The following is a 15,873-nucleotide window of genomic DNA, read 5'->3' as shown; positions in this document are numbered from 1 at the left end:
TGGCTTGTTAATTTTGGAGATGGTAGACCACACCGACTCAAACATGGATCTAGTTGAACAGTAAAAACAGCAGTTTGGTTTGAGGGTTCCATGAAACCAGATGTCAAGAGAAACATTCTTCACTTGACTAAATACAGCAACTAAAACTGTGTTTTCAACAGCAGGGTTAAAAAGAAGAAAAAAAAGTTTAAAGCCCAATAACAGCTTCTGTTCTAAAAGAAAACCATGACCTGGACTTCACAGGAACTGCCTTGCTGCTCGACCCTTGGAGATGAAAAAGCTGAATGATCTTACCATCGTTGGTTCTTGTGTCCCTGAGATGGTAACATTGGCAATGTGGTAAACACAGAAAACCCCCCCACAAGAAATCACAATTACAAGGAAAGGCATAAAGCATGCACATGTACAGACACACAAATCCATGCACAGGCAGCATAATTGCTGCAAACGCTAATGCAGCAGCTGTAATCGACCATTATTTTGTGATTTTTACATCATTCCTCAAGCACAGAATGCTCCAAATAACCCACAATATACATCCATTCATACAGCATAACCAGCACACACACACACACCTTCCTCCATCCCCCTTTCCCATAAACCATGACATGATGCCGCCCCCCGCTGTGGCTCATGATCTGACCTCACATTCTCTGGGCCCGCATGGCTCCATGATGATTGCGTCCGTCGTGTCTGTCTCACGCTCTCATTTTTGCCCGTGCAAACAGCCCCTGCTATCAATCCTAACATCAGCTCTCACCCCAAGCCTCCACGTCTCAATCCCTGGATAGACGGCGAGGTGGCCAGGAGCCCGTAACCATAGAAACCTCTGCCGCTGCCTGCTCACTCGCTTACCTGCTCTTGTATGAGCTGAAACAGGGAGCTTCTATCCATATACTGGCCAGGGAGGTGAGAGGAGCCGCCGAGGACAAGGGCATAGGGAGGAGCAAGAGAGGAGTGGTGGTGGTGGTGTTGGTAAGGATGGGATAAGGTGGAGGGGGATTTGGTTGAGGTAGCAGCTGGTGCCTAAATTGTAGCGTCAGGCCCCTTTCGTAGCTGCTGCGTCCCCCCCTTGATGATGGAGAAAGCCTGCTGAGCTCTGTCCCTGGTTTTCCTTGCTGGTGGGGTAAGAACCAGTGCTGTGTGGCTCCCTGTTGGTGCTGAGTGTGCGGACGGTGGTGCAAATGGGCCGTGACTCTGCTCTGTGCCAGTGCAGCGTGGCGCGGCGGTAAACCCAGCTTCAGCAGACGACAGGCAGGCAGGCACGCAGGCAAGGCAGATCCAGCAGCTCTCATTCACTCTCCTCCTCCTCCTCCTCGCTCTCCTCTATCCCATTGCACTGACTGCTACCTCGCTCTCTCTCTTCCCTCTCCTCATACACACACTGCGCTGCCTGCATACCAATGAGGCAGGGGAGGGAGGCGGCCTCGCTCTTCCAATAAGAGACACGGGAGGAGTGGCTGTGGGCTGCGGCTCCTCTCCTCACTACAAGTAAGGCGTCTCAGGGAGGGAGCAGGGGATGGGCTCCACTGCGGCTCTGCGCTTGGTGCTGGCACAGACACCCCCCACACACATGTCTGGTCTGTTACTGACAGGCATGCACACACAAACCCACACACTGTAAACAAGCTACTAATACAAGCGCATATGGTGAAATCCTAACCATGTGATGATTGTGTTCATTTTTGGGCTGCGGAAGACAAAGACGATGAACGGCGTGGGAAACAATATAAAACTGATGATGTCAAGAACACTGATGGCCCCCAAAGAATAACTATACACTGCTCTGCAACCCTTTACATCTCTGTGCTAATTAGAAGCACTGGCACATTAGCACATTGTATGCACTGCTGCACAATCAAATAAACTCCCACCCCCAACACACATGCACTGACATAAAATTAAATTAGACTATGTGGATGGCTCACTGATCCTCCAACGAGCTCAAATGAACACCACCATGGCAATAACACAAAACCACAATACTCAATACAATACTATATTAGAAGTAATTCCAAAACAAAGGCTCTTTTTATGTTAATCTGATGCATAATAGAGAGCCTGGCATGCAGGGAGCAGAGCATTAAGGTCAGAACGTACATAATGATGAAAAGGAACTTGTTACTGCTCATGTGGGCGGCAGGCTCTGGCTGTGCTTGATTTCATTGAAATCCCCTTTAAAAAAGTGTTTTCTTTCTGCACAGATCCGCAGTGACCCCTCCTCCTCAGGACAATGGCGATGAGGGGGAGGAAGCAGCGCGGGGACATAAATCTTAACTTATATAAAAAAAAAAAAAGTGAAATGGCCCTAAATGCCCTGGAGCTGTTTGTAGCTGAAAGAGCCGTCCGCGTTGTGACCCGGTGGCGACTTCGGCTCGCATTGTGGTTGAGGCAGGGGGTGTTTCTCGCCCTCTGCACTGTTTCCTGTGAGATTTACCACCGACAGTGTAGCTCAGCCTCTGGCTTGGTGACAAACACTGCCTCTGCCTGTTTAAGTACCACGATTGCAGCAGATGCTTGAACGTTCATTTTCTTACAGGCAGCAAGGCTTATAAATCCTTCTTAATGTGAGAAACATTTTTAAAATATCTGGACCCACTCATTACAGCAATGTGTCTTGTGCTTTATTGGCTCTCACTGAGGCTGCTGACTATATGAAGCAACGAGTAACTGCTGTATTTGTCCTAATGGGTTGTGCCAAGGCCACAGTGAACATGGCAGAGCTCCCAGACTTTCCCTTTGTCACCTTCCACTATGCCCATCTGACACACTTTTGTTTAAACAAAACCTTAATAATGAGTGTCCAAGTCTATGGCAACGTCAGGATTCCCTCCTCTATGAGGTGGAAGCATTGAAGTCACTCCATGGGGTTCTTTGTTCAACTTCTATGTTCAAAATGAATTTGTCTCCAATACACTGTAGTTGTAAGCATGAATATGACAAATCTAATTATAAGGTCACTGCTGGAGGATTTGCAAACTGCCATAAGTGAGACAGATTGAAAGAGCAGCCAAAATGAAACTGGATTTAACTGTTGCCTTGGTAACCTCAAAGAACTCCCATCAAACAATGACAGACAAGTACGATGAACTAAAATAAAATCGAGTGCAGCAAGAAAATAAAACAGAAAGTTCTCTTAAAGGAACACTTCACACTCACAAAATGATCATTTTTATATCAATCACTCACCCTGCGTGTAGAAACATTTGTCTTCATCACATGCCTCCACAGTGATCGAAAAATCTAAAAATTGAGAAATTTTTTGATGAACTCAAGTAAAAGCAGCATACATTTAACAACAGCAAAACATCATAAAAAAAACCTGTTTACACCTGTCTGATTTTTCCACTCTTATGCTCAGCACTACCCAAAACATGCATTTTTGTAAAACAGTACTATTTAAGCCCTTCTGAATTTACCTGCATTCACCGTACTTCCCAAACACATGCATTTAGCAAAAATGCATAGGTTTGGGAGACTTGAGCCCTTTTTACACAGAGATCCTGCAAGAGGGCCACAACAAAGGCGCTTCTTTATGCCAGCTTTGATTTTTCTCACACGACCACACAACGGCAGCATGATGACACTCCAGTGAGTGATTTTAGAAAGCATGCTGGCATTCCAGAAGCAAAAGAGGCATGACAGGGTGACGTTTGACACAACAGCACTGGCCTCTAGTGTGACATATAACATGCGTTCTTTCTGAGCAATAACAATGGCATAACAATTATTTACTATCCCTGTTGTATGGCACTTGATTTCTTCCTCTGCTCAAAGGGTAAGGAGCTCCCAAAATTCCCCCAAAAATCAAGCTCCTTTTTAAAACTTCCCCAGGGATGGGTCGCACACATAACAAAATGTCAAAATATCACCTTCTTACCAGCTGTTCCTTAACACAGATGCCAATTCAGCGCTGTAACTACCTCTGCTACCGGTTCAAAAGCGAGACAACTCTGTCCCCCCATTCCACGATAATACCTTTTATACAGAATAGAGATGATGACTCCTAAAACCCGGAAAATGAATCAGCATTTTTATCTCCTCCAGTTCCCTCACCTCAAAGTCAATAAGCTTTTTGAATGGGTTTTTGGTAAGAAGCCTTAAATGAGGTCGGTGGTTCAGTTTTAGAGGCTTTCATGTTTTGTTCTACAACACAAAATACATCAGTAAATACCCCACTTGCAGACTTTGAAGCTTTTATGTGTCTTAAAAAAGGCTGTTGCTAACAAGTGGCTAAACGAAACTACAGAACATCATCACATCAAGCCGCAACGAACAAGAAGTGAAGTGATGGCAACACTACACACAAGTGTAGTTCTTTATAGCCAAATATTAGCTTTTTACTGCTTGTGATTATATTTAGGCTTCAAATATCCTGATTTTCTGCAATAATCGAAAAATCCAATGGAAGAATCCTATCGTTTTTTTGACAAGGGAACCAGGGTGAAGCTAACTTCCTGGTCGGTCTACAGAAAAATGTTATCCCTGGGTCACTCTAAGGTGAGGCACAATACCAGTCTGACATACCAGCATTGAACGCATTGAACAGGCAGTATAAAAGAGGCTTTGGATTATACTGCATGAGTTGTGTGAGGGTTTGCAAACTACTTTTATTATAGACTTGCTGCTATTAAAGGCAGCCCCCTTTTATTACAATTCATCAAGAATTTTCTCTGTTTTTGGATTCTTCTTTCATCATTGTGGCATATGAGAAAAAAGTCAGGAATTTAACATTACATTAATTCTTACATATTCCTTTAAGAAAAAACACAGAGGCTCTACCAAATGTTATAAAAACAAGAATAAAATTCATCATGGAAGTATATGTGCTGTATGAATAACATCAGCACAACACGAGGCTCTGGTCTTGGCTCTGTTACAAAAAAGCCAATATAAATTCAGCACTACTCAATCACACCCTAGCAAAAGAAAATGCACCTCGATGGAGCAAAAATGGCACTGCAGACGCAGGTACACAACATTCCCAAATATGTCAACAAGATGCCAAGTGGGCTCAGAGCCACACCACGGGTCACGCCAGTATCCAGTATCATTGTTTCCATTAAACTGCCACCAAGTGACATTATCCAGATGACTGACAGAGCGAGATAAGCCTCCAGTGAAATACCGTCTCTGCTGCCCGAAGCATCCCCAACTGAATGGTCTCCCTTGAGCCTGACTAAACCCTTCATGTTCTATTCACCCCTGGTGGATGGATGCAGACGGCAGGATGAACCCAGGCAGCCTGCTCCTCTTTAACAAGGCCTGAGAGTAGCAGACAAAACACTCTGGTCTAGCCTCTGTGAGAGAGCAGGGAGAGAATAACAAGGTCTTTCAGGGAGGCAGAGAGGGGCATTAATTAGACCGCCAGTCTGCACTCTTCCTCACCAGCTTAATGACCTCGAGGTCCATAAGGCAGGTGTTTATTTATTGGTGTCTGTGTGTGGATAGTTGTGTTTCTGTCAGTGAAACGGATGGTAAGGAGCTATAAATGCATGCCTTAAAGGTCTGAAATCAGTGTGTCTTCATTATATGCAGGCATTGCCAGGGTTTTAGAATGAGGAGTGCATGTACACTCATTTATACAGCAGTCGCCTTATGAACACAACATTCTATATGTGTATGCAAACTGAAGGGATTTGTCTAAATGCACAATAAGCTCCTCCAACTTGGAAGATGTGTTGCAAAACTAATTTAAACCCAGGACTCAATCACGGTTTATCATACATTTCTGCTGCACCAAAACTTTCTTAAAATCTTGGCTTAGTCCAATTTAAATTCAGCCCCGTTGCTCAGTCTAGACTTGTAGATGTCAACAAAATAAGGCTCCGTGGTGTATTCAATTTTGTTATTGCAATGTCAATTTCAACATTCATCACAAGAGAGTACAACGAGCTGAAATAGCACAACATCTGGGAGTTATATGAGTAGCTGTCACATGTTTGCACCACAAACATACTTTTATACTATACAGAATGCAGAGGTCCTTGTGGGTTCAATTACAATAAGATCTGATACCTTACCCATGAGAACAAGGAAGGCAAACATAAAGGCACCCCTAAAGAGCTGAAAAAAGGTGTTTGAGTGGGGGTTTTTTTCCCCGATATCGGTGTTGTTGAAGATGAATTTCCTTTTGTGTTTCTTTGCCCCTTGTATAATAACCTAAGGAGTCTGCTAGTTGAATGAACATTTATTTTTTTGCCTAAAAGTGAAATGTTGACTTGTCCTTAATGATGAGATTTTGGTTTGGCAAGATTTATAAAAAGTGCACAGCAGCTGAGACAGACTGGATAGGTGTAGGATGTTTTAAAATGTTCTCATGGATGGATTGGATGGAAGGGATTTGTGAAACTGTATGGTATGGTTTGTCATGTTTGCTCCAAGAAAACATGCGTTTCTGAAGCTTAAATTCAACAAACAACAACTCACTGCCTGCCTTGCTGAATTCTCCCTGCTGTGGCCGGAAAAATATGAACTGTGCTATAAAAAACAAACAAAAAATAGAAATTACCTCTTGACGGCTTCATTAAACTGGTTGTTGAGATAGATCAGCCACACAGGTTTCTTTAAATGTTTCTGAGTGGACATCCAAGTGAGGTGGAGAAATGTCCAGTGTATGCCTGGAAATACTCATGTTTTGACCACCCTGAAAAACATTAAGCACAGAGAGAAAATCAAGGCTCCTGCATATTTTCATGGACCAAATTTCAAAACTTTTCCACAACTTTTCAGAAACCCAAAATATGTTTTTCCATTGCCCCTCTTGCCCTGCATTTTTCAAACATATAAGATTCCAACTCTATTCAGACATAGTTTCAGTGTACCATATGATGTGTTCAAGGACCTTTGGTGATTTCATAATCCAACAATAATTTGTTTTTACAGTTTCTGGCTATGATAAGCAGTGTAATTTGGAGGTTTTTTTAAACATGCAATCTAAACACTTTAAAAAAGAAAATACATAAAATTAAAAAACAACATTTTTTTGCCAAAATTGCAAAGTATATTAAAATGTTAAACAAACAAACAAACAAAAAAACAACCCTGATTTTTTTTTTTTATTCTAGCCTTCCTTAAAAAATTATTTTAAGGTACAAAAAAAAAGGAAATTGCCAAGATTTCCAAACCTACAAGACTGCTGGTTTGGAAGCCATGTTTTATTTATAAATCGGCTGTAAAATAAATAAAAAATACAGCCATTTAAAGTTGCATGCCCTTAAGCCTCATGGGCATACATTGAGGGAGAGACGGAATGTGGGGGGAAATAAGGAAACTTTCGTGGTGAATTTTTTTCCAGCTCCATAACTTCTCCAGGTCTAGAAAATGTGATTGTGAAATGCCATGACTTTTCCAGGTTGTCCATGACCTGGAATATGAATAAACCCTGAATAAACCCCAGAATATGAATAAATGTTAGTTTGCACAGTTAAAGGACAAGAGCTGCAGCCTGAAAGCTCGACAGAGATGGGAATTAAACTTCAACCAGAAGACCTAACCACAAGTTGTGAGTTCAAGCGATGATTGCGCTCACAAAGACTGGTGCTAGTTTGTAAAATACAATTAACTCTCAGCATGTTGTCACTGTGCAGGATCACAGCTTACAATGTTGCTCTATTGTTCTCCTCGCTGACCTAATCTTTTATCAATTAAGAAGACAAGTTGTTCTGGGGGAATTTCTGGAAAACTGTTAGCCTCAACTAATCATGTGAATTAAAATAAATGGCGCTTCTAACTTGAGCTGCTGCATGCCGAGCAGTAGTGATTGTGCAATAGAGGGAATCACCCGCATGATGAAGAACGGCAGGAAAATGAATCAGGTCACTGAATGACACAGTTTTAGCCCAAACTGCTCCACTTAGAAGATCTCTTGGGAACATAAAATGGAAGAAATGAGGAAGGGGAAGCAGAGAGTAAAAAGGAGAAGGTTGAAAATGAAGTGAATTAAGAGCAGAAAGGGAAAGCAAAGGGGAAAGTGAAAAGAATAAATGGAGTATTAGCATTTTTGTAAAACTGCAATGATCTGAATTCATAGGAGAGTCATGCTGTCAGCCCCATCTTCGCAATATTAACATCTCGCCCTGGGACAGGTCTTCTTCCAAGACATCAGTCGCTGTTTCTGACATTTTAGTGTTACAGTGCCACTTGTAGTTGCACTGAGCTCAGGTTTGGGAGTCACAGCAGCAAGGTATTAGTTTGGAGAGACCTCTGGTGTCTAAACCTGCAGTTACATCCTAAAATGCGGGCAGCCCTGCTTGCTGACATCCACATAAACAAACCACAGTGTATCCAAGGATACAATGTCCCACATGAGTTAACCTGAAATAATCTTATCACTCCTGTACTTTCAATAAGACTGCATTTAGGACACAACATAGGGCAACAACAGAGCTTAGTGTCTTTACTACCTAGATTTACTGTATCATTTCACTTGTAATACTATCTAAAACAACAGTTTGACACAATTATATTTTCTCAGGTTGTGAAGCAATGTGAATTTCATTTAGTTCAAGATTATATGGATAGCAAATAACAAAATTCATCACTTGTATTTTAGCTGCTACTGCCCTCTGTTGGTATGACAGAGGATTCTGAGCTCTAATAAATTTGACAAATGTTGTGCAATAAAGGAAAGCGAAGACTGGGCTTCTTAATAATACTTGAATGAGTTGGTGAAAGATTTTCAAGTGTGTCCCTGTCAAAAAAAAATCACACTTCAAGCTCTTTAATATCCATTCGTATCAAAATCCTCCTATTATCTCAGCGCAGCTCTATATGCATGCCATGATATTCTCACACTTATTATATTGTATCACTACCTGGTCACAAGCCTCACAATCAACAATAAAACGCATCATATCACTGTATAACCAGACAACAAAAATCATGGACAAAAAACACGCCCAGAAAACAAAACAAAAAACACAATGAGGTGACATTGTAACATCTTAAAACAACACAATATGTTAAGCTTTGGAAGCTTCCTAAGCTATTCTAACTTAAAGCTTATCTTTAAATGCTAACATAGTCATGCTCCCTCTCTGCTTAATGAATTTGTCACAAGACAGCAGCACCCAGCAGAGTCAACACACAAGCTAGAACAAACGGCAACTGTCACACTGTCATGCAAAACCTGGTTAGACAATTAGTCTTCTCCGCTCAGGGAGCAAAACTATGGCACTGTCTACTAACAGAATTGAAAATGCAACCCAGTGTTATTGTTTTTTAATAAAGGTGTTTAATCGTGGCCAAAAGAGAAACAACATTGTTCTCACACTTAAAACCACAGCAGAAACACCTGTATTTTGTAAATTGTGTGGCTGTATTTCTGTGTATGGATTTGGGGATGTGTTTTATGTGTTTATTTGTGGATGTATCTTTGGGGATGTGTTTGTGATATTTGTTTCCTGTGTATAAATGTACATTTCTAATGCTACTGTGATGTCCATATCAAATCAATTCTAATATATATATACTTTGCTATTGCTGTGACATCTTTTGTCCAGGTAACCTATGCAGCATAAGAGACACTATGGCTGTGTCCAAAACTGCCTACTATTCTAGCAGTATGTACTGATTTGGTCAAAATGCAGTATGAGAACAAAAGCGAAATCCACACTATGCCAGAAATACCCGGATGTAATACTGATTCGGAAAAAATCCTGAGTATGCATTAGACCAGACTGCTTCGCCTACTGTTTCCATAAGAATTATCTTATATAAATTAGCAACTTAATATTTAATAACCTCATTCGTTCTGTCAATAGCTTGAACCGATTCACGAGAGTGACCTCACATAAACAGCAGTTCACTGATGAGAACAAAGCTTATTGTTAGCTTCAATTACAAAGGGTGAGACTCACCAGAGGCCTCACAATACAAAATTATCGCAATGCTTAAGTCATGATGCAAAATTGTTGCAATTTCAAATGTTTGCTGAGAATTACGATAACATATATTGCAATATATTGTGATTTGTTTTTAATAGCAAATTATATCCCAGAAGGAAACTTTGTCAACTTTTGTTTTATCTGAGGATCAAACTTTCTGTGCTTTTATCTCACTTCAGTCATTTTTATTGCAGCAAAATGTGCCTAGTGTACTGACAAAGAAATTGATTTTAGCATTTTAGTAGGCTACCAAAAGTATATTGGTATTTGCAATATAATTTGGAATATATCTGTGATATGATGAAAAAAAATATTTGGTCACTGTGTAGCTACACAATATTGTCATGCAAAAATCGCAATAATTTTTTCCCCCACACCTATCAATTTCTAGATATACAAGAAATAGGCCTATAACTGTGGTTTTAGCATACAAGCTACATATATAGTACAAAAACTTAAACAAGGAATGTTTGCCCTTTGGCTACTCACTTTAGTCAGCTACGCACAATACCAAAGGAGGAAAAAAAATGACAGATGGGCTTCCTCACAAACATATAAAAAGAGCCATAAAACCTATTTTAATCATTGTTTGGTATTTTTAGTGTCCAGTTAACATAATAACAGAACACAAAGTAAAAGAAAGAAAAGCCTGTTCACAAAAACTAATATCCTCACGGTGTTCAAAAAACTAAAGACAGTTTATAGTTTAATCTTTTAATAATTACGGTAATTATACTGAATTTTACACATAATGGATGGCTCTGGTTTGTTGACAGCATGTTGCAGCAGCTTATGTTACTCATGCACGCTGTCTAAGTCTAAAAGTATTAAAGGGGCAAGGGTTAAAGTCAGGATTAGGGCTAAATGTAGCATTCTTGAAGGTCAATATATATCGGTCTCACATCAGATGTGATATCTTGCAGTCAAGATGTCACGTGTAACAGTTACGCTACAACTTGGAAAGAAATCTTCAGAGACTTAGTTCTACAGCTTTGCATTTTAGTTTAATCATTAATATAAACATAATAAACTGACTGATTATCTTTGAATGGAGCGCCTCTGCTCTAAAAAAAACACCTTTTCAACTGTTGGACAAAAAAATGCTGTGTCATCTTGTAGCATGAGAGACAATGACACAATACAATAGCTGTTAGAATCATTTCTGCTGGTTTGACTGACAGCTCACAGGTGCTCTGAAAGACTGCGTACACTGACGAGCCTGTCATGTGAGAGGTGGTTTGACAGCTGACATCGTGAAAATAGTTACCTGCTCTACATAATGAGATGTGGGGGTGGGGAATTGGAGTGGGGCGTGGGGGTGTAAGACATTCACAAAGAGCGCCTTGGTGTGGGCCAAACTGACGGGCCTCTATTAGCTCGGTTGTGCAGCAGTCAGCACAGCACTTGGCCACTGGCACCTGCTCACGCATCCAAGTGTTGTCACAACTGTCGAAGCCCGAACACACACAAACACTACCTCTACAGTGCACACTCACACCCCAGCTGGCCCCAGGAGGATGAGTGTATTAAAACCGCAAGTGTGTCAATGCCTTGTTCTCACTTTCAGTTGTCTCAACATGGCATGCTGTTAGTTTAGAGCAAGTCTAATTACCGAGACATAAACGGTGTTATCTGTGGCGGCGAAATGGGCAGCTGAGCTAAACGATGTCAACGCTGGCACAACTGGCGCTGCAGAAGTGTACACAGGAATAAACTCATTGTAAATACAAGTAGGGAAGATGCAACCGATCAAAGAAGAAAAAAAAAACTTTACCTATATTTTTGGTTGATTTCTTAAATTGATAAACTACTATAAATTATACCTGTACACATTTTTCTGTATTTTTCTAGCTTTTTTAGTTTTACTCAAAGCACACTGCTTTAGTCCACTGTTACACCCTGTCACGTGCCCAGCACTCAGGATATGTTGATAAAAAAACACATTTGGTATCGGAGAAGAAAAATGAGGAAAAAAATCTAGTTTCTGATACTGTTACTGTGATCAACAGCCGGAGTTGACTTCATCTGATGTTTTTAAACAACGTTCTTTGATATTAGGTTACTTTATAATAAATCAGTAAGGTTTTTTCGCTCCACACATTATAGCATGTAGGTTTAAAATTGAGATTGAGGACCCACGTCTTCTGTAGTTAAAGTGGAAACAAACATTTCACATTTCACATAAACTTATTGTCAAGGAAATGTTGATTGCACAATGTAATGGCTATAGAATATGACACCATTGGATTTGTTCCCTATAAGACACACTTTCACTAGTCAATTCTGTCTGCAACTGGGTACAGTGTCGCTGGGGAAAGAATGCTCAATTTGCAGTTACTATCTAGAGTTGCGGAAATGGAAAATGGCGGAACAACCAAAGTAACTGTGGAAACTGTGGTAGTTGCTAGGCACTGGGGAAAACAGAAAGTGATCCGGTTGTCTTTACACTACTGAGGGGGGCCAAAAATAATACCACCTGGAAATGGGTAGAAAAATTGCAGCGCCGTCTATTTCCTCCTCTCTCAAACTGTGATATTGTATCACAAGAAAAGTGTGTTTTGTTGTAATTATTTGAAGTCATTAAAAACTGTATCATAAACAGTACAGCCGCCGGCAAAGTTTGCAGCACGCAAGAGAATTAGTAATACACCAAATGATAGAGACGAATCTACTCCCTTTAAATAACAATACTGCTTACAAAAAACATTTGAGCCGAAAAATGAATACATTACTTATCATAGCATATAATAAACAATTGAGTGGCACTGGCTTTGAATACATACTCAGTTCTTCAAAGACTTATAAACTCTATACTATAAAAAAGTACAGTATTCTTTTCAAATTTGATGAGTAAACACCCTTCAGGATTGGTACCTAGTGCATTTATCCTACATATTTATATGCATGTTGAAGGCTTTTAGCTAGTGCTTTTGTGTTGTTTCAAGATGCTCTTGTCTCATCTTGGGATTTTAGGGCACAGGATATTCTCTAGTTTAGAAAATGGGTATATGTGAAATATGCAGCGTTAGATTGCTTGAGAAAGTTGTGTAAAGAATCTGTATAGTTTGTTAGATGTGATGATAAAAGTATAAAGAAACCCTGAAGACTTAAAGCAGAAAGAGAAGAAATACTCTAATCTAAAACCTGTCTCCAGACCCTCTCTTCTTGCCACCTGAGTAAATAAAAAAAGATCTGATTTAATTTAACTTTATCTGACTTTCAAAGCCAGAGTAAACAACCAGACAGTCCTCAAATCAAAGCAACTCAGAAAGAATGCTTTTAACGGAGCACTATGCGATAATGCATTGGATAGTTTCGGACCTTTTCAGAAAACTGATCTGCAGCCCTGATACGGAGCACACTGAGGCCTTGGGTAGTGAAAATGGTGGGTGATGTTACCCAGAATGCTTTGGGGGCCAGAGGCAGGACGAGACTTGAGAGGGTTTGAGGCAGCTAAAATTACAAACTGGCATCAGATAAATTTAGATGTGCAACACTAAAACACCCTGACAGAACGGTGTGGCCATCCTCTCTAAATACATGTGTAATATTACCTCCCACTCGGCTCTCTCCAACTTGTGACGAATAAACCAGCACTGTGTTGAGCATTATGTAAGCTGAATATATTTGCAACTCAGACACAGGCTTGACTAAATATACAACTGGGAAGCCATATCTTGGCGTGTTGGCAGCAACTGTGGATAACTGTAGCCTATATATACACCAAAAACATTAAAAATAAAAAAAGAGGGAAGAATCATTTAATTGATTAATCAACAAATCTCTTGGGCTCTGCCAACACCACAAAGACACCAATCTTCAAATACAAAATAAAAATATAATGGGGTATGATTATGGCAGGGACAATTCAACACAAATCCATGGAAAATTGTTAATTATGTCCAATTACTAGTCGCCTCCATGCTGAATAAAACATCTTGACCTTTTTAAGATGGTTAAACTGGTTGACCAGCTTATTTGACCAGCTTCAGGTATGTTCTTGTATATGTTTTGATGGTTTAGCTGGTGATGTCAGCTTGTGATGGTCACTCTAGCTAGTTCTTCAATTGAAGTTCCTTTAAAATTGAAACCAAATTAATGTCCTTGAGTATGCAGAAATAACAGTGTCATGAGGGGGAAGTATGAAAAACAAAGTGCATAAATGAGTTAGGTCTTCTGTCATGTGTTATGCATAGAGATAAATGTGTGCAGTTTGATAGGCTGGTCACACCAGCATGTCAAACCATCAAAGGCCAGCAATAACTGGATCGGGACCTTCCAAGACCATCTTCAACCAACTAAAATCAGCTACCAATATAAGTTGGTTTTTAGCTGGGGGGATTTTCCTGCAAAGTGTATACTAAATAAATAAATAAATGATAAAAAATGAGTGAGAAATCATTTAATTGACTAGTCAACTAATCTTTTGAATTGTCACCACCACAAAGACACCAATCTTTAAATAAATAAATAAGATGGAAAATAATAACGGCAGGGACAATTCAACACAAATCAGTGGAAAACTATTAATTATGTCCAATTATTGGTCGCCTAAGAAGCAGGGGGGGGCTCTGGAAGCAGCCTAATAAAATGCACTGGTCATTAAGTGACATCTCATTACACTGATAATTAGTTTGCAATAGTGCGCTGAGGAGGTCCAGCCAGTGTTGGAGGACGTCCCTCTGTTGGCGGATGAAGGGAGTGGTCTAACCGCGGGGAGAAGTCTGTGTTAGGCTGCTTCTTTTCAGCAACGCTTCCAAAACAGGGCACGAGCGGCCATAGACAATAACACATCACACGGGACAATCGGTGACAAAAACAACGGACCAATGGTCTACACGCCAAAATGACCTAAACAAGCCGAAAGCTGTTCCTGCAACACATGGCCCGAATAGGAGTCGCAAACAATAGGCATGTTCATATGAACACACAGCCTTTTATACAGTAAGCACGCAGCATTGCCTAATTATGCATCTCCCTTCTTCCCTCACTCATTCATTTGCGCTTTCTAAATATTCTGTATTCACTCCCTCACTCACTCCACTTCTCCGTGCCCGCTATATTCACCAATTCATTCCTTCACGCTGTCATCTATTGACTCCTCCTCCCTCTTGTGCACTTGTGCTGTGTAGCTACAACTCACCCTCTCATCTACTCCCTCCCTCTTCTGTGCCACATAGAAAAAAAATCACTCATTCACTCCCTCCCTCCTCGTTTCACTCATTCACTCCCTCCTTACTCACTTACTCACCCACCCTCCCTTTAAAACGCACGCGCTCGCACCAAAAACAAAACACTCACTCATCAACTCAGTTTAAGGACACAGGTGGAGAAGAAGGGCAGATATTTCTCTATAAGATTTTAACTTCACTTTGATTATTAACACCGTTTATTATCGATTAAATACATAAATATATAATATACACAAGTGAGATATGAAGATAATTTATATTATTTGAACAGTATTGTTTCAAAATGGGCAGCAGGCTATCCCACTGTACTTTAACCCTCTCTAATAAGCAACCTGGTGCTGTTTTGCGCCACTGATGTGAACGAGGACATGAATTTGGTTATTATCCAAAAATAGTGTTCAATAACTCTAACAACCATGCCACAAAAGTCGGGGGGAAACGCACTACTCCTGTGCCTGTGACTTTCATATAGGAATCAAAATGGCGTTGCAGGGAGGGACAAGAGACCTGATATTAAAATAAGGAATAATTCAGAAGAATTACAGTAAAGTTTGATATTTGGGGTGTTTTTATTGCTTAGGACTTGCACCACAGACCCTCACAAAAATGTGGAGAGCCAAATGTCAAACCTGTTATTGACTGTGCTCTGATGCGCCAGTTCCTGAACAAAAGAAAGCCATCACTGCGTCCTATATTGAAGGACTTTGCTTTCGGCTGCAGCCCCCCTTTGCAGCTGGACTCACACCTGGCCACACAGTAGCCCTTAACACCCCTGTCGAAAATATGGTGATCAA

The 15,873-nt window shown here is 40.5% G+C and overlaps 1 protein-coding gene across 3 annotated transcripts in view; it reads right to left on the bottom strand.

Moving 5' to 3' along the window:
• rhbdl1 (rhomboid, veinlet-like 1 (Drosophila)) overlaps positions 1–15,873 on the bottom strand; it is an 80,368-nt gene that overhangs the window by 60,690 nt on the left and 3,805 nt on the right. The window contains exon 3 of one of the 3 annotated variants that reach the window (XM_088069901.1): positions 6,512–6,646. Coding sequence is in view for 2 of the 3 variants with exons in the window: in XM_042508643.2 (XP_042364577.1) it covers positions 856–894 (39 nt within the window). In the remaining variant the exon portion in view is untranslated. Of the gene's footprint in view, positions 1–643; positions 825–855; positions 1,379–6,511; positions 6,647–15,873 lie in introns of those variants that run through there. The other 2 variants (XM_042508643.2, XM_088069900.1) reach the window with 2 other exon arrangements.

The sequence above is a fragment of the Plectropomus leopardus genome, chromosome 19, assembly GCF_026936395.1.
Source record: "Plectropomus leopardus strain MGB_pleo_1.0 chromosome 19, ASM2693639v1, whole genome shotgun sequence".
In the NCBI taxonomy this organism is placed as follows: domain Eukaryota; kingdom Metazoa; phylum Chordata; class Actinopteri; order Perciformes; family Serranidae; genus Plectropomus; species Plectropomus leopardus.
Note: the sequence above shows the minus strand (reverse complement) of the source record. Positions and strands in the feature narration are given on the sequence as shown.